Source organism: Cynocephalus volans, chromosome 9 (genome assembly GCF_027409185.1).
Source record: "Cynocephalus volans isolate mCynVol1 chromosome 9, mCynVol1.pri, whole genome shotgun sequence".
NCBI lineage: Eukaryota > Metazoa > Chordata > Mammalia > Dermoptera > Cynocephalidae > Cynocephalus > Cynocephalus volans.
Window position 1 is genome coordinate 34767370 of NC_084468.1, and position 20070 is coordinate 34787439.

Consider the following 20070-nt stretch of genomic DNA (forward strand, 5'->3'; position numbering starts at 1 on the left):
CACTCCTTGATTCTGGTAGAGAGACATAGAAGTTGGGATTTATTCATTCACTCAACAAATATTTATTGAACATCTATTAACTGCTAGGCATCCTTCTCTCTAGTCTGCTCTCCTAATCCTGTGACTACTTCTATCATGTGACTTGGCACTCTATTGGAATTAGGGCTGCATTGTTATTTTTGCCAATAAGTAGAAGAAGTCTTGACACACAGTAGGTGCTCGAAAAGCATCTGGTAAAGAGCCAAGGGGAGCTCTTCATATGCAAGGTCGAGCATCCCAGAATGAGGACAAGAATGAAAGGTGTCCAGCATAATATCCAGACACAAGCATATGACTACATCATACTCTACCTAGGAATTTCTGAGCCAACAGCAGACCCTAACTGCACCAAGACCGGTCTCTCTTTAGTCCTGAACACAAACATACCCTTGGCGCTTAGTTTGGTGTATTGTGCCGTCTTGCTGAATCTTTCAGTTGCCTCCCCAGATCTGCCCTCTGCTTGTTTCTACCCTGCTTGGTGCCCTGGGAATCCAACCTATGTGAACTGCCCCAACTGGGATCCAGTGCCCTTTGGCTCTGGTTGGGTTTGGCCAGTGGGCAGTACTAGTACATCAGAGAAAGGGAGAATAGCAAAGTTGGGATACTTACTCTCTCTCTTCAAGGCAACCACAGGGTCTAGTGTCCCTTGACCAAGGTCACAGCTCCTGTCACACAGCCCTTCCCACAGATTCATTGTGTGTGTGTGTGTGTGTGTGTGAGCGTGCACACATGTGCCTCTGTCACTCTTTGTTCCTTGCCCCTTTAGTCTTAAGGACAGTAGCAGTGCCCCACTATTAGTAGTTCCAGGGTACTGCACTCTTCTTAGTTTTCCCACATCCTGATTAATAGGCCCTTTATTAAACTCTCCTCAAATTATTGTTTGAGTATACATTTCCTGCTAGAACACTTGACGTACAGACACCCAAGGATTATGAAGAGAAAATGATATAGCCAATCACCAGCAAGCACAATAAGAGGGTACCAATAAATGCTAGTTTCCCTCCTCTTCCCCATTTTAATTTTTATATCTCCTACAATGGTTATAGAGTGCCTTTAGTATAATAGCTACTTAATAAATATTTGTTGAATGAATGAAAAAATTTCTAAGACACTTCTGACCACAGTTTTAGATTCAAATATATGGAAATCAATGTGCATTAATCTAGATTTTCGGATATTAAATTTAGAAACACTTTTTATTTCAATAATTTGGGGGAGGAAGGTGGTTCTGCTTTACAAATCTCATTCTCTCTTTTCTCATGCTCTGACTGAATGCTCAGGCTCAACTCCAGAAAAAACAGTGCCAAGGATAAGCTGACATCCCAGGGGCAGTTTAACAGACTAAGAGATCAGTTTAACAGACTAAGAGATCAGTTTACTGATCCTTCCTAGATCTTGGAGAAAATAGTGATTTTATCTCATCATCTAATTAAATGAACTGACTTTGCAAGTTCAGCCCTTTCTACCTCCAACACCCAGACAGAAATGTAGTTGGGGGTAAACTGTTCTTCCTTGAATCTATTCATGTTTATAATGAATGGAGTCAAATAGTCAATGAAGCTGAATCATCACTCACCAAGCATATTGATCTCACTGTTGTACTGTGGAAGTAACTTCTAGTTCTGGTATTGGGGGAAGATCTCCATTGACCTGAGCCAAGGGCAGCCTCTTTGTGGTCTCTATTATATAAGAAGAACTCTTTTAGTCTATCTTTAGTCAATAGCAATGCAAAAAGAGACACAATGTACTCTAACGTAGTATGTGTCATAAGAGAACCATGCTCTACATCTAGAAAGGATTTGGGCAGTTTCCACCTCTCACTAAATTTCCTGCCTACAATTCTGACACCTTTAACGCATTTCTCTCAACTATGTTTCCTTCCCTTTATTCTTTCCCTCAACTTCTCACCCCAATTCCTGAGCACAAGGCCTGAAGCACAGTTAAGGAGGAGGAATACAGACAAAATTTTGAAGTACAATGTCAAGTAGCAGGAAAAGAATCTTAGTTTGGAAACTGACTGTCACCATTTCCTTCTATCACATTTTGTTGACCTATGTACCTAAGGAGAATATTAATGACATCCTTAATTTCAGGGACGGTTTTACCAAGAAGGAAAGTCACAAATTAGATGAATTCTAATCTGTCTTCTTGCTTTATAAAATTCTTCTAATATTGCCTTCAGCTGACTTCATAGTAGGAGATGAAACTTCATGTTCTACACCACGGCATCTCTTTACTCCTCTGAGATCTGGGATCTTGCTTTTCTAGTTTTTATATTGAGACTTGAATTCTACATACTATATGTGGTTTTTGTTTCACAGACATCTCTAATTTAATACAAAGCCCTGAACATAGGTGGAAATGAGGTGACCTACAATTTAAAGAGAAGTTTGGGTTGCTTCTTAAAAAGAGAAATCAAAAGGGGAGGATTTAAGTGTATTCAAGAATATGATGCTTCTTGTCCTTGAAGATGATTGAACCTAGTACAGGTTGCCCAAATTGCAATACTGTAGATCTTCTCTTGGAAATTTTTCTTTTAACTAGATTTCTTTTAATAATAAAAACTTTAATCTTCTCTATAACGAATACATTCCCATGATTAAAAGTTTAAAAACTGTAAAGGAATATTCAGCAAATTGTCTGAGTATATATGTTTCCCGGTTCCAGACAATCACATCACACTGCTCCTTCCTCTCTTCTCTTCCTCTGCTACAGGGAAGCAAGGTTGTTAGTCTTCTGTATATCAGTGTGTGTATATACATAATATAAACAATTGGCCTCTTTACATATTCATCTTCCTATTCAAGAACATGGTACACTTTTCCTTTTGTTCAAGTCATTTTTATGTCCTTCAGGAGCATTTTCTGAAGTTTTCTTCAGAAAGATGTTGCACGTTTCTTATTAGGTTCATTCCTAGTCATTTTACCTTTTTATAATTATTTCAAATGCAGTGTATCTTCCAACAGGTTGTTATTTAAATATATGAATCCTATTGATTTTTATGTACATTTGTGCCCTAGCCCTTACTAACATCTTTTTTATGGTTTTGGGGGAATTATATTAGATTTTCCAGGCACACAGTTACCTCATCTACAAAATAAGTGATCATTTTACCTATTCTTTTGAATTATGAAACCTCGTATTTCTATCTCTTACTACCTAATTGTGTTAAGGAGTACCTCCAATACAATGCATATAAAGTGGCAATAGTGACATCTTTGAAAATTTCTGGCTTTAGCTAGATATGCCTTTCATATCTCCCCATTAAACATATTTCTGAGATTTTTAGTTTTTGAGACAAATGTATTTTATCATGTTAAGGAAGTATCTTTTTATCTTACTTTTATTAGAAGTTTTAATGAAGAATGGGCATTGTTTTTTATCAAATACATTTTTAACACCTATAGAGATAATCAAACCACCATTAGATCTATAAATATGATGAGTGACATTAACAGATTTCCTAATTCTAAACTTTCTTGTATTCTTGAAATAAGGCCCACTTGATCGTGGTGGTGTGTGTGTGTGTACATATTATTTTTAAACTGTGCTTACTTGGTGCTTTTGCTAATATTTTGTTTAGGATTTTTGCATGGATATACATAAATAAATTGTTCAACAGTTTCATTTTAGACTCAATCTTTCTTGAGTTTGGATATTATTACGAATCTTTATTTCAAAACAGAATTAGAGAACATTTGTTTTCTATTTTCTATAATAGATTAAGTAACCCTGGAAATATCTATTTCTTAGAGATTGGTAAAATTCACCTGTGAATTCTTCCCGTTACTTCCTTTTAAGGATAGCTGATAAATTTTCTGTTTCTTCTATGACAATTGGTTTGTTTTGATTTTTTTTATTTCTTCTAGTGTCGCATTTTGTAAATTTTCCCAGACAATTGCTCATTTTAACTAAAGATTTTAAAAATTAAGTAAGTAACTGTGGATTGATTGAATTGTGTCCCCAAAGTTCATATATTAGAAGCTTAATTCCCACTGTAACTGTTGAGGGTGAGAAATCCTATTACGGTAATTGAAAGGTGGGACCTTGAAGAGGTGATTAGATTGTAGGACCATGCTGTAGTGAATGGATTAATAATGGTGGTCAAGGGTGTGGTTCTGAGGGCTTTAAAAGGAGAACACATGAGAGGTTTATCTCTCTCTGCTCTGCCATTTTCTGCCATGTGAAACCCCTGGGTTGCTGTAACCACCACCAAGCCCTTCACCAAGTGTGTTCCCTGGACTTTGGACTTCCCAGCCTCCAAAACTGTAAGTAATAAACTGTGTTTTCTTTATAAATCACCCAGTTCTGTGTATTTTGTTATAAACAATGGAAACAGACTAATACAGTAACTATGCTGTAGGAGGCAGGAATAGATAGATGCTTTTTCGAGGCTATTTCCAGCAGATATTGAGAGCCCTTCCATGTCTATGGAAATGCTAAAATCACCACTAAAGTTAAAATTCCTTCTCTCAAAGCATTTAGGCATCTAAAGGGTAAATGACAGAACTTCCCTGACTGGTGAGAACAAAGGCTAGAGCTCCCCTCTTCTGAGCTCTTCCTCACAGATCCATTGCATCTGAGCCCCTTAGCATCCTTTACTTTTATTTTATTCTCAGTAAGTACCAACCACATCTCTATAGGGCTAGCTCTGTCAGCCCAGTCTCACACTGAAAGTTTGTAGCAGTCTGTGATTTTTGTCTTTTGAAACCTGTGTTTCTCAAATGATGGTTGTAGTAGACAGAATTCTAATATGGCCCCCCAAATTCCCAATATCTGGAGTGCAGTCTCTGCATAATCTCCTCTCCTAGAGCATGGACAGGACTGGGAATAGGATGGGATTTCACTTCTGTGATAGATTATATGACAAGGCAGAGATGAAGGGATTTTACAGGTGTAGTTAACATCCTAAATCAGCTGATTTTGAGCTAATGAAAAGGGAGACATCAAGGGTGGGCCTGACTTAATGAGCTAAAAGCCCTTAAAAGAGAAACTCTCCTGCTGGGCTTAATGAAGCAAACTGCTACATTGTGAACTGCCTATGGAGAGGGCCTCATGCAGGTGGCCACTAGGACCTGAGCAGCCTCCAGTGGACAGCCAGTAAGAAGCTAAAACCCTCAGTATACAGCTGCAAGGAAATTAATTCTGCCAACAACCTTAATGAGCTTGGAAGCAGAGCCTCCAGATGGGAATGCATTCCAGCTGACACCTTGATGTCAGCTCCATGAGACCCTGTAAGACAGTTAAGCCATACCCAGACTTCCAACCCACAGAAACTGTAAGATAATAAATGTTTGTGGTTTTAAGCCACTAAGTTTGTGGTAATTGGTCACACAACAATAGAAAACTAACAAAGTGATCAACAACAGATCCTTGGCCTGAAATCACCAAAGATAGTAATTTAAAATGCAGATTCTTGGGCCCTGTCCCAGATCTATTGAATTAGAATCACCCTTCATGGAGACCGGGGAGCCTGAGTTTTTATAGACATCCAAGTTGAATGAAATTCAGAATGAACTTACCATAATTGTTCAGACAATTTTGACAAAGCGTCTTGTAATTTACAGAATTTGAGATTTGGAGATCATTCTTTTAAAAGGCTAAAATATCAAAAGAGCCTATTCATGAAACTAAATAATTTTCAAAGAAAATTAACAGAGTTCTTTTGGTTGAAAAGGCAAACAGTTCATCATTCAATTTCCTGATGTATTATAGCACAATACAACCATAATTTACTGTAGAAAGCTATTACCTGTCAAATGACGGCCAGTCTGAAGTAACTCTCTAGTGCTGCAATATTTTTGGTTTTTCCTAGTACCCAAAGTCATGTAACTTATATGATAATAGAAAAACTTCTAAAACAAATTGATAAAAAGGCAAAAAGGTAGGATATGTGTCATTTTAATACCTTCTTCAAGAATGCTACAATGGGTAGAATTTTTTTCTAGTTCTACACTGGAAAAGAGTTTCATTTACATAATATTAATTCATCAACACTAGTTAAGGCAGTAGAAGCAGTCAGAAAAGTTTTAAAACTTCACAGAAGTCTTCACATGAATTTGTCAAATCTCTGAACCAAACATTTTTTGACTTTTTTCAGCAAACTAAGAAGAGTCAAAAAATTAGAGAGAATCCCAGTCTGAATTTTGACCTGGCTGAATCTAGCAAACAAAATGGATTTTCAGCAGTAGAAACTTCGATTAAAAATAAAACTCCATGCTTTATGTTTTTGAATAAAGCCCCTAACACACTGTCTGTGACAATGTCCAGGTTGCCCTCTGATGCTGCTTCTTTCTCTTCTTTTTTAAAAAGATTTCAATCACCTTTCAAAGGCGCTTTATATCTGCGATGTCTGGTAGCTAACCTCAATTCATCTTTCCACAGTAATTTTCTCTTCCCACCATGCAATGGGAACTTGCAAGGTGTTTTCATCACTTTGTTCCTGATGATTTTCATGTCAAGAACAAGTTACATCTCCAACCTTGAGCACACATCTAAAACTTCCTCATCCTAGCCAGCTTCTCAAGGCTGCTAAGGGAATTTGCCCATCAATTTTGTATGTTTTTATCTCCACAACTACTTGTTCAGCTACATTTTACTTGTTTATTAAATTGGAAAGCCGAAATCAGCTAACAAAACAAGGAGTAGTAAACAGGGTTAGGTGATCATATAATATATGTCCCCTTGTGCCCTCTACTTCCCCAGTGGTGGACTTTCCAACTTTGTTGTAACTACTCGTTTATCTGCCTCCTTGAGTACAAAGATTGTGTTTTGTGCACTGTTTTATTCCCCTGAACCCACCCTAGAGCATGATACATAAGAGGTATTCAATACATATGTATTGAATGACTAAAAGAATGTTAACTCCACTGTGCCTCATTTTTCCTGATAAAATGGCATGGGTTCAAGCAGTATAAAGTGGCAACTCTGGAGCACTGCCCAGAAATTTGGGAGTAAGGAAAATAAGACTGTCCTCCGAAAGGTAATCTACAAAATCAACCCATGAACAGAACACAAACACCCAAAGTCATCTTTAAAAAATTATTCCCGAGCCAAACCTGTTAAATGTTAAAAGTGCTGTGTTAAATGAACTAGTCAGGCTACCGCTAAAGTGGGGAAGAAGCTCTCAAGATATCTGGCCAAGGACTGCATCTTAAGACCTACCAAAACAACCTTTGGCTGTGATCTGACTTCCCACGTGGTTCTGTCTAAGGAGAGAGAACATGTGAGTTTGCTGTCAGAAGTGTTTTGGTCTGTATTTCTCTCAATCATATTATTCTTTGGCCTTCAGGTTCTATAAACATAGTGATGTGAGGAAAATTACACAGTGGATCATTCTCGATGTGCTGACATTGCTGGACGCTGAGCCCACAGTAAAAAAATTCTGATTTGCGCTTGGTAGTGCTTTCTATTTTTCAAAATATGTCAAAATACATCGTTATCGCCTCATTTTATTTTTACCTTTATTTTTGCTCTTCGTACGCCCTCTCAAGGGGTCTGCTCAGAATTGAGTAGGACATATATATTTAGTAGGACCCATATATTGATATAATAAGGAATTGATAACCCTCCTTCCTTCTTCTCCTTCATGCTTTGGGAGATTCAGCCATCATGATTCTTTGTGGAGACAGTTACAATAAACGTCTAAACTGTTACCCACAAATATTTGGTTTCCTCCCAAGAACTTCTCCAAAAATGAAGGAATTCAGGTTAATCTTCACAGATTATTTTGGTCAAGACTGCTGTGGACATTTTCAGACTATTTGGTGATTCTTATTCAGCTCTAATCTGACTTCAAAAAACATTCCAGTCTTAATTATTTCTTCTTATTGTCTTAGGAATGAAGGACTTCAATATCACTATACATCATTCCGAAATTTCATCACATAAAAAAATAGGCACTTTTGTAGAAGCCAAAGATGGCTAGGAACTTTTCAGGACTAAAAGAACCAACTATGGCAGCTTACAATAGATTTCCGTTAACCAGAGTGCTAACCCCCTACTATGTTCAAAGCTCCATCTGTTATTAAAAGCGATCCTAAAACTACTCATCTGCTCCAAATATGGTAAATGTGAAAATCAAATGAAGGTGGAAAAGTAAATGGCTGCAAAATTATCTATAATTAACAACTAAAGAGGGGGGGAAACAAAAAACACCCCAATCTCCTTGAACTGACAGCTGCCAATATTCTGAGACATTGACTCAGTTTTGTCTAGTTCACACTGCAGATATATTTAACACATCAAAGAATGAAACTGATGAAATGTTTAGCCATTTTCCTTTCATCGTTTTGTATAGGCATTATCAAAAGTTATAATTGGGTGGTGGGGAAGTATTTGAAAGGTCTTTGTAAGACAGCAGCAGCCATTCTTTCAACATAGTCAATGTAGAGTTGTAAATTCTTGGCAGACATTTACTGGGTACCTACTATGCGCCCTTATATGTACACTATGCTAAGAGCTGGGGATGCAGTCAGGATGCAGTGGTGAGTATCATCAGATAGTGTCCCTAACCCCAAGGAGCCAGCTGGCTCTTGGGAAAGACAGTAATCAAGTAATAACACAAAATACAAAATAGCAACAGTGATAATTGCCACAAAGAGAGATTTGTGGTGTCATGAGGGTGTGCAATAAAGGGAATTGACCTGATCCAGAAGGTGTGAGACAATTTCCCTGAGGATGTATTAGTTAAGCCAAGATCAGAAGGGAAGGGTTGGAGTTATCTAGACAATATCAGGGTGGGAGGAAGGGAGGAAGGATGGTTGAGGCAAGGACAATCTGTGTAAAGATGGAGGAGATATTTATGTACATATGTTTCTTATCATCAGTTCTTCCAGACCTGGCATAGTGGCTGTCACATAAAGGTATTCAATGAATGAATAGAATAAATCATCCTATTCTGCGTATAGATTCTTCACACTGTGAATTTCTTCCTGCAAAAGAGAGGCATCTTCTGCATTTTGATCTATTCTATAACCAAGCAGATGGCTGTAACCTTTCCCATTTTATGAACCCAAATCTGTATTTTAAGAGTCATAAATATGATAGTTAAGCAAGTAAAAATTAAATTTTTATGTTATCTTGCTTGGTTGCAAGACATCTGGCACCAGAAATTTATCTTCTCTTCTGCAGGAAATTGAAATCACCTGCTCTTTATTTTACCGGCCATAAACATGTTGCAAGTTATAATTTTACATTGCCATTAGTTTTATTTGGGGGTGATGTAAATTACTGGGTCATCCACTTACTTTTGACATTTAGTAATTTTCTTGCACAATAAAATTTCATTTTCTTTGCTTCGTGTTCCCTTAGAGCCCACCCACATTAACTGCAAAATCATTTCAGCACTGGCCAATGCTGAAATGTTTCTTTGCAGGTGACTCACATTGTCACACACAAGCTCGTACAACCTTATACAGAGAAAATGTTTCATCTCAGTTTCCAGTGTTAGATGTAAAGGAACAAGAAGAGTTTTGATCTGTGCCTTGAACCAGCAGATCCCCAGTTCACTATTGCATTTAAGTGGTGTGCTAGAAAGTGCATCAATTGGACAGAAAGGAGTTTGAACCCTTACTCTGCTAGGAACTGGCTGTGAACCAGTTCCTCCAACTATCTCAGCTTGTGAAACGATATGTGTGAAAGTACAGTGCATATATATGGAAAGCCCTCAGTGAGATATCAGTTTCCCTTCTCCTAAGGCAACCAGAAGTAGAATCTCCTTGACTATGTTGGAAGTTCTGTGAAGGCAGGAACTGTGCCTATGGAGTGAGCCACCGTATTGCCAATCCTTAGTATAACGGCTGGCCCACAATCAGTGTTCAATAAATTTTGGTTGAATATTTAAAGGTGAAGAATTTCAAGTTTTAAGGATTTTGCCATTTTTGATGGACATAGAGGGGAGATGTGAAATGACCCCTTCACTGACCCACGCAACAGAAGTGTGTGGAAGCTCTAATTCTAGAAACCTGGTGTTGTAGATATTTATTTATTGGCTGTCCAGCATGTGGACATCTCAAGGTTACAGAGGCAGATATTCTCTCTCCCTGCTTCCTGGCACCCAGAGTACCACTCTGTGGCCTACACTCAATCAATCAGATACTCCTCCTTCGGGCTTGAAACTCTGGGGAGAGACTCAAAACTGCAAGGTGGCCAAAGGGTAGCCCCAGCAGCTCTGAGGGAGTATCAAGTGGTGGTGACACCAGCAGGGACATTCTCACCAGACCATTCCTGTGGTGTGACTTGAGCTGTATTTTTGGCTTCCTGCCGGCCCTTAACTCCTATTTGTTGCTTCTATGGGTTACCTACCAGTTTTCCTATAAATTTCCTTTCTGCAATAAGCCAAGTTGGTTTCTATTGTTTGCATCCCATGATTCAGATCCTAGTCCACACCTCCTGCCCCTGCTCTTGGTTTCCCAATCTTATCACCCCATTAAGTATACATTTTAAAGTTACTTTTGCATAGTTCTCATAATCCCTTCTTGAGGATGCTAAATGTTTTTCATTATTTTTTGATATCCCAAGCAATTCTATAAAGTGTGTTACATGTTCTTCAATGAAGTGGAATTATGTTCCCCCTAATTACTTTTTGTCTCTTCATTTGTTTTTAAACTTTCCCAATCCTCAAGATTTATTTCTTGCTCATCTGCTCTTTTTACTCTATACTCATTTCCCCTTAGGGTTTGTGAGATTCAATAAGCTTTTATCATGCACAAACTGAGTGCCAGATATTATGCTAGGGACAAGGATACAAAGATTAATAAAACAGAGTCGTCGCCTGCATGAAGATGACAGTTGAATGGATAAGATGTAAAGTAGATTAATGCCACAACAGGCAACATAAGCCATCATGCTTATCAAAGCAAGAAGAAAGCATTAGAGACATATAGAAGGCTGGGATTTCATTCTGTATGTTATGTCTTTCTACAGCAGTGAGATGTGTTGACTCTATCAGTGTTCACTGTGCCCCTAGTACATGCACTGTGTGATGCTAGTGTCCCAGTAATCTCTCATTTCTCTCTTGAGGATAATGCATTTCTTTTGGAGGGTGTGAGCCTACCTATATCTGGGTGTATGTCTGTAACAATACCTCCTTTGTAAGACTTAAACAACTGGAGAGACATTCTGGAATGTATAGCAAGAGTTGACAACAAGATGTTCTGCTGAGTGTGACACACAGTCACTGCTGCTTTGAACTGCTTTTTTTTACTCATATTATTGCATCCAGAGAACCATGCTGGCACATTCTTTCCTTACCTTCTCACCACTGCCTATAATCTGTCATCACAAAGAGAGGCCTTAAAAATGGCACTCAAGGAGGACATTACCTCCTATCCATCTCTCTCTTAGAAAGGGCAACTTATAGTGGGGAGGGAAAAATTGCATTTAGGTTAAAGAAATATAAATAAGAAAGAATCTGCTTTTTTTCCCCTCCCTTTAAAATGCTAAACCTCAAAAGGATTCTTGGTTTTACAATAGGCCATCACCCCTTGGCCTGAACTAAACATTAATATTATGTACCTGATAATAAACCTAGAGGATTTTTAGTGAGAGCTATTAAAGAAAAAGGATGGCTGAGATGTGTTTCCTTGGTGAATGAAAATCACAGGCACATAAATACAACTTGTGAAGTTAGTCTTGTGGTTAGCTAGTACTTAAAAATTTGTGGTTCCCTCAATTATATGGGTTGACAGGAAAACTGCTGACTTTTTCTCAGATAACACTGCAGTGCTCAAAATTATGACTTAAAGACAGAAATGATCATGATTCCTAAGGCAACAAAAAAACACAGCAGAACTGGGTTAAAACATTCCTAGTATATGGGCAGGAGATAAGAGGGGCAAACAGGGAAAACACCATTTCCTTCTTTTAAAATTCATTTTGCCATTTAAAATGACTTTGTGGTTTTTATTAATCAAATAAAATTTTCATTGGCCACACAGAATTTCCATCAACTTACTCCACATTTAACTTGCATCAAATGATTCTTTAACTAATGCTTATTTTTAGCCATAACTTAATAATTTCACAGCTAACGCTAAGTAGAAAGTCTAAATTTTTAAAAAATTTGAGCTCTTTAGGTGCACCCAATCTAATTTTTCTTCAAGCTAGAGGCCTGAGTACCTGCTAAATGAAATAGCTAACAAAAGCCTCAAACACATAGTCCCCAACGATATACTGTGCAAATCTCTATGTAGCTACAGTTGCAGCTGCGGTGGGAGACTGATGGTTGGATCAGTTTCCTCTCATTCTTGAAAACTGTTTACACACCAGACTTGAAGCTTTCTTTTCTAACATCTCACAAAGCATGAAGGGGCCTGCTCACTAACTATGTGCAAAAGAGCTTTCATAATATCACTCATAATTCTGTAGTTTTCAAAGAGTCAGGGATATTATTTCTCTTTGATGGAGGCCTTTGTCCATGTCACGTTCTCCCTCTCTTTCTTTTTAATGTGATTTGACAGCTTGAATTCAAAAGGAGACCTCACAATTAGAAGAAGGAGATGGAACCACAGCATCTGTGCTAACAGCTCCTTTACCTGCTCTAATTAGGATTCCCTTATCCCATCTCTATTTCTCAGAAGAGGACAGGGGGCTATTTTCATTGGGGCTATTAGAAGTTCTCTTTACACAGTGACACCCTCTGCTAAGTGAAGGCTCCACTAAAAGCCATGCCCACTGTGTAATTACTTCTTGCAATTCTGAGGAATAATGGTATCTTGTCTCATTTAAAAATAAATCTAAGGCTTATTTCCTACTGCTTTTTCTCCTCTGCCTACTCACATGAATTTCTTCTTGCCAATTAAGCAAACTTTCCATTATTTAAGGAGGTAGTTTTGATCGTAACTGTCCCTTGATAATAAGACATATTAAACAGGATTTCATTTGCCCATAGCCCCTTTATTCCAGATACGAGGCTAATTTAAATGAGCTCAGATCTCAGATCTTGAGTTTACTCTGCAGTGAAACGGTGCAGCTTTGGAATTTCCTGAGTGGTGTTCTGTTCGCATGCCACAGAACTCACCTGAAATAACCCGCACATTCAATGCTCTCAGTTTCTGAGAATCATTTCCTCTTAAGAGAACAGATGGAGGATTGTTTTTATGACCTATTCCAAGAGAAGAAATTAAATATTTAGATTATAAACAAGCACATTCTTAATATATTTGCCTCATGTTTCTTCAAAGGTTTACCAAGGAGAATAGGTCATTCACAACAGGGTCTGTAGTAACAATGCATTAATGGCTTTTCCTTAGTAAGTTCTTTTTTATTAACAAATACAGGTTCTTTCTAAAACCAGTGGCTTCCCCACTACCATAAATGCCATTATGACACCTCCTCTAATGAAAAGCACCAGCTCTTATGTACAAAATGTTATATTATTTATATTATTAATACATAGATATGATGTACAGAATATTTAATGTATATTTAATATTCAATAATATTTAATATCCTAAGTACTGTGACATTTTTTATTACTTAAATGCTTCGATTTGCAAGGCAAGTCTTTGAATGCCACTGTCTGTCATTTGGGTAGATGTTCATAGGAATTTAATGTGACTCCCCGCTAATGATCTCTTTCTAGACATTCTTCCTATTTCACTTCTATCTATCTTTCCTAGTACGTATTCATATGGAAAAATGGGTCAAGAAACTCAGAACTATGCACAATTTGCAAATAACACACATTTATTTAAAATAACATAATTTTCAAAACTAGAAAGACTCCAGGCCTTAGTTCTGCCCTTTTACTAGCTGTATAGATTTAGACAAACACTTAACCTCTCTGAGTCTCAGGAATTTTTTTCATCTATAAAATGAAAATAATAGCATATACCCTGTTTACACACTTTGAGGGTGTAGTGAAAATGCTCTGAAAATGGTTATTCTACAAATATACAGTATTGATGATATTATTAAGTACTGCATTAAGGGCCTTTATTACTGAGGTATCAATGACAGGACTTGACAAAAAACTGCTCTCAGAAATATCTGCAACAAATACTTAGTCAAAAGAATTAATGGCAACTTTACTCAAACCTAGAGGGAAGCACTTTTTCTGCCTATGTTCATTCTGAAATGACCAACACAGACTTACCTGGTAAAGAACATAAGATCTTGGGAAATAAATACAACCACCCAATACTACTACCCTTTATTGAAAACTAATTATACACTGGATACTGTTAAACTTCTATGACTCTAACATAAGTCCATCTGTCTTTTAAAACTATTCTCATAGTGATACATTTTATACTGTCTTTAAGAGGCTAACTATTCGATACTATAAATGTCCATCAGGCCTGATATTCAGCCAGCATATGCATGGTACACATCAGTAGCGCCATGCCAGCAGTTTACAATCAATGTCCATCCGAATAGGTGGGTGCCTGTGTCATGCTAGTTGTTAAATATTTTTAACATCACCCCTATTGTCCTGACTTCCAATTATGCCTTTTAGCTCTGCCCTGCCAAAAATCTACTGACACTCCCACACTTATTAAAGATTGACTCTGGCTCACCCTCACTACCTCAAGCCACTCTGCTCAAGATCTCCACCTCCGAAATTCTTTATTACCACTTCCTGTTCTTCTACCTCTCTCCGCCCTCACTTCCACTAAGCCCCTGCTCAACCTCCAGCCCATCAGCTTCTTCCTATTCACTCAGTCTTTCTTCCCCTCCTACGTACTTCTCTGGGTAGGAGAAAGATGCATGAAGCTCCTCGAATGCTGGCCTGTGTCTTATTTATGCTTTTATTCCTTGGGTGCCCAGAATCACCACTTAAACACAGTGGGTGCATAATAAATGGTAAATTAAACTAAAGAGGAAATTAAACGCATAGATAAGATTAAGAGTTCCTTGACACTAAATGGATCACCCTAAATGATGGATTTATTTCTCGGTACTTACTCTGCCATTTCTGCACTCTCCTGTGGCCTTCAAGTATTTTGTGGATAATGAGGATGATCAAAAATACAAAAACTAATAGAACTAAAATGTACCAAGTGATCTTCATGGAACAAGTGACATCTGTAAAGAAAAAATACTCTAAAAATACAATTAAATGATGCAACAGATAAGGGGCAATGAGTTAGTGTAACTGAGTTCTATAACATATCTAGCCCTTAACTGAAAAGCTGAATGCATACCCATAACTGTACAGGGTCACTTGCTCTCTTGAATCTTTCCTGATGTACTAAGTGAGGGTATTACATGGGAAACTTGATCCAGTAACTTCAAGGGATCCGATTAGTTCCAAAATTCTAGGATTAATTTAATTTACGGGTTATGCTGATATTAGTTTCACTATCATTTCTGTCACTAGGTTAAGAACACAACATAGCAGAGTCCCAGAATCAGAGCCATTTGTAATCAACAATTTTGGCCCTGGGCCAAGCAGTCCAAAAATATGTCCTCAAATCAACAAAGATGCAGTGAGTACCAGAAGGATGGGGAAGAAAGGAAAGGCAGGCAAAGAGAAAGGGCTCAGCTGAGGCATGTAAGTGGTCAGGGAAAATGAATAATCAGACTCTCCTTCCACCTGGTAATAGGCAGTTCAGTGGCTTGCACGCCAATGGCCAGATCAAGTACTTGTGTTAATTAAACTTACAATTGCCCTGGCCTAACGTGGATACAGATATAAACTTGTCCATTCAGTGAGGCAACATGGAAAGGATGGTCACCATCCAGCAGTAGCTTAGCACCGTCTCTCTTGATCCCACAAAGACACACTGGCTAGCAGACCAAAGAATCTGTGATTTAAACAAGGGCGACCTCAAATTGTTCAAGACACAACTATCTACTGACTTTCTAAGCCCCCCATGTGCCCTCTTCCTTGCACACAAAACACAGTTAGTACCTATTCAATTTAGCAGAATATATAACTTATTTACACCCTTGGATGACTGCCTTTATGGGGTTCATGATCTGGGTATTCCCTTCACAGGATCCCAGATGTACACTAAATAGGCATTCAATGTTTATTTAGAGAAGAAGCTGAACAGAGGAAGGGCAAAGGTTGACGGATGGCAGCACTTAGCCTCCTCCACATTATTCCATGCTATTCAGCTGCCAAACTTGCATTCTTCACTCAGCAAAATAAAAGCATGTGGTTAAAAGCCAAAGAAGATTTGCAGAGCCAAGGTCAAACTATGAAAAAAAAAAAGAACCATGCATTCACCAACTCACCAATGCAATAGGAGAACGTGCATGATTGGGGCAGACCAGCCAGTGCATCCACCAAAGCACCAGCACAAACTCAGAAGAGTGTGTCCCCCAACATCCCACGCTTCCTACCCACCCCTGCATCCCTGCAGCTGTCTTGAACAGGAGCAAGGGGAAACAGAAAGAAATCTGAAAAAAATCTAAAAGGACAGTTTAAATTATTGTTTCAGAGTAAATTTACCAGGTTAGGCTAAATTTATTTTCACCCCCTTATGGAGAAGGCTTTTAAGGGAGATCAAATTTGTCTTTGCACAGCAGAGTAGAATAAAAATAAATCTTTAACTTTCTACCCATGACAAAATGGATATACTTTTTCCAGAATACAAGAGTACATATTTGTGCACCACTATTATCTTTCTTCATTATGGACCCCCAAAAAGCTGTTAACTATCATTTCACTTTGAATCCAGGATTTATGGATTTTTTTCCATTAACACAAAAATAAATTGTCTTAAAAATCATAATTATGGAGGTTTTCAAGATGGCGGCGGCTGCGGCGGCTGGCGCGGAGTAGCTGAGGTGGAAAAGGTGGCCACTGGGCCTCAGGCAGCCGGGAAACTTGTGGACCTTCCTCTGGCCATCTCTTAAGGGAGGACCGCTGCTGCTGGCCGGTCGTGGGGGCTCAACGCCACTTTGCCCCCGGCAGGAGAGGCTGCCTCATTTACAGGCAACAGCTTTGAAGTGTGGAGCAGGAAAAGAACTGATTCTTAGCTGCAAAAGCGAGTCTTGAAACAGGGAACGCGGCGCCAGGGCTGCTGTGGATGCAGCCAGGATCCCGGAGGCTGGGGCTGCGCTGAAGGCGACCAGCTGCCCTATTCAGGATTCGAGGTTTCAGGCCGGCATTAAAGAAGATTCCTGGGAGCGCCCGAGCGGCGCCGCGACTGAACAGCCCGAGGCGGCCGCGCCGAGAACACGGAAGGCAACAAACCAGAGACAGAGCGAGCACCCGACCTGGCACAGCACTGTGAGTGATCCCTGGCACAGCTCTGTTCGGGGGGTGGATGACCACGCGGCTCCCGCCTGCACCACCAGGCCACTCACTGCCCCGGTGCTGCCTCCATTTTCCCAGGTGCGGGCAGCTCCGCCTGGCTCGGCCATCACTGAGCCCATTTGCTTGGCCTGGCGCGGGGCTTTCCGGACCCTGCGGGCCGGCCTCCTCTCCCACTCCCTCCGCGGTTCTCTGGCGGGGCTGGGGGTGTGGGGCGTCCCGACCAGTGTTGGGAGGGCTAGGAAGTACGGGCAGGCCGACTGTCACTCCACCACACCCTGGACTCCGGCCCGGTAAACTTCCTGTTACTGGGAGGCAGATACCATCTCTGCGACCACCAGTTTGGAAAAAAGCCTAACGAATTTCTGGTTGGGAATAGTGTGGTAGGAGAGTTCCCAGGTCTGCTTGAACCTGCCGGAGAGCAGGCTGCAGGCGGGCACTAGACTCGGTTTATACCGGGGGGATACAAAGGTGAACAAGACCCGAGAAAGATCTACACAGTGCTACAAAGGCACCCAGAGAGACCGGTCGTCTGTGCCTAGCAGAAACCTGGTAGACTTCCTGGGCGAGGCGGTGCTGAGCAGGGTCTTGAAGGCCCAGCTGATAGACGAGGGTTGCAGAAGACACACCCCAGCCCAGCACAGTGTGCACAGAGGGGGGAGACGTGCGGCCAGGGAGGCGGAGACTCGACAGAAACCACACACCCGGTGGGGTCGCCACTGCACGATCTAACAGCCTGGGCCAGAACACACGGAACGGGGAGAAGTCCTGTACAGAAAGTGAAAGCTCAACAGAGATCACACACCCTGTGGTACGTGATCCACCAGCCCAGCAGAGTCCAAGCTGACCAGAAAGGTGGATCCCTGGAGAAGCCCAAGACCCGAGGCAACCACACACACAAGACACTAGAGGCCAACTGAGCAGTCACGGCGGGAGCCATACCAAATTGGCAACCACAGCAACATCCTAGTTAGTCATTAGTCTCAAACCGGTGGACTGTGAAACCCCCTGCCACAATGAATAAACACCAAAAAAAAGACACCAGAAATACAAAAAATCAAGAAAGTACACCACCAAAAGTTAATAAATCTCATACTCTAGATCCTATAGAACAAGAAGCCCTTGAAATAACTGACAAGGAATTTCGAGTGATAATTCTAAGGAAACTGAATGAGATACAAGAAAACTCAGCTAGACATCATGATGAAATGAGGAAAAGTATACAGGATCTGAAAGAGGAAATATACAAGGAAATCAATGTCCTGAAAAAAAATGTAGCAGAACTTGCTGAACTGAAGAAGTTATTCAGCGAAATAAAAAACACAACGGAGAGTTTAACCAGCAGGCTTGTCGAAGTTGAAGAGAGAACCTCTGAACTTGAAGATGGGCTGTTTGAAATAACACAAGCAGACAAAAAGAAAGAAAAAAGAATCAAGGACATGGAAGAAAATCTGAGAGAGATATCAGACAACCTCAAGCGCTCAAATATCCGAGTCATGGGTATTCCAGAAGGGGAGGAAAATGGAGATTCCATTGAAAACATATTCAACAAAATAGTGGCAGAAAACTTCCCAGGTATAGGAAAAACCACAGATCTTCAGATCCAGGAAGCTCAACGATCTCCAAACGTATTCAACCCAAAAAGGCCTTCTCCAAGACATGTCATAGTCAAATTGGCAAAACTCAGAGACAAAGAGAGAATCTTAAAAGCTGCAAGAGAGAAGCGTCAAATCACCTATAAGGGAGCCCCAATCAGGTTAACATCAGACTTTTCATCACAAACCCTAAAAGCTAGAAAGGAATGGGATGATATTTTCAAAATACTAAAAGACAAAGATTGCCAGCCAAGAATACTCTACCCTGCAAGGCTATCCTTCCGAAATGAGGGGCAAATAGTATATTTCTCAGACAAACAAAAACTGCGGGAGTTCACTACCACAAGACCACCCTTACAAGAAATCCTCAAGGGAGTACTGGGTTTGGTTCCTGAAAAATAACTACCACTGCCATAAAAACCTAAGAAAAATCTAAACCCGCTAGTACAATAAAAATGGCATTCATGAAGAGAAAACAAGCTAACAAAAACACTATCTACAACCTAAGGAACCAACAAACAAAGAAACGAAACAGTAAATCAGAAAGCAAGGAACAAAAGACACCTAAGACAACCAAACAACCAATAAAATGCTAGGAATAAATCAACACCTTTCAATAACAACTCTTAATGTTAAAGGCTTAAATTCCCCAATTAAAAGACACAGACTGGCTGACTGGATCAAAAAGCAGGACCCAACTATATGCTGCCTACAAGAGACCCACCTCACCCACAAAGATTCACACAGACTAAGAGTGAAAGGATGGAAAAAGATTTACCATGCAAACAGAAAAGAAAAACGAGCTGGAGTGGCTATTCTTATATCTGACAAAATAGACTTTAAACTAAAAACCATAAAAAGAGACAATGAGGGACACTACTTAATGATAAAAGGACTGATCCATCAAGAAGACATAACAATCATAAATATGTACGCACCCAATGTTGGAGCAGCCAGATTTATAAAACAAACTCTATTAGACCTAAAGAAGGAAATAGACACTAATACCATAATAGCAGGGGACCTGAACACTCCACTGTCAATATTAGACAGATCATCTAGGCAAAGAATCAGTAGAGAAACACAAGATCTAAACAAGACTCTAGACCAATTGGAATTGGCAGATATCTACAGAACATTCCACCCAACAACCTCAGAATATTCATTCTTCTCATCAGTACATGGATCATTCTCCAGGATAGATCACATATTAGGTCACAAATC

The 20070-nt window shown here is 39.6% G+C and overlaps 1 protein-coding gene across 1 annotated transcript in view; it reads right to left on the reverse strand.

The window, feature by feature from the left end:
* Window positions 1-1629: 1629 nt before the first annotated feature.
* The window catches only part of TMEM156 (transmembrane protein 156), a 38689-nt gene continuing 20248 nt past the window's right edge, over window positions 1630-20070 (reverse strand). Inside the window, exons 4-6 of the mRNA XM_063107429.1 lie at window positions 14950-15069; window positions 13061-13144; window positions 1630-1718 (exon numbers count right to left, since the gene is read on the reverse strand). Of these exons, the coding sequence (XP_062963499.1) occupies window positions 1630-1718; window positions 13061-13144; window positions 14950-15069 (293 nt within the window). The remainder of the gene's footprint in view (window positions 1719-13060; window positions 13145-14949; window positions 15070-20070) is intronic.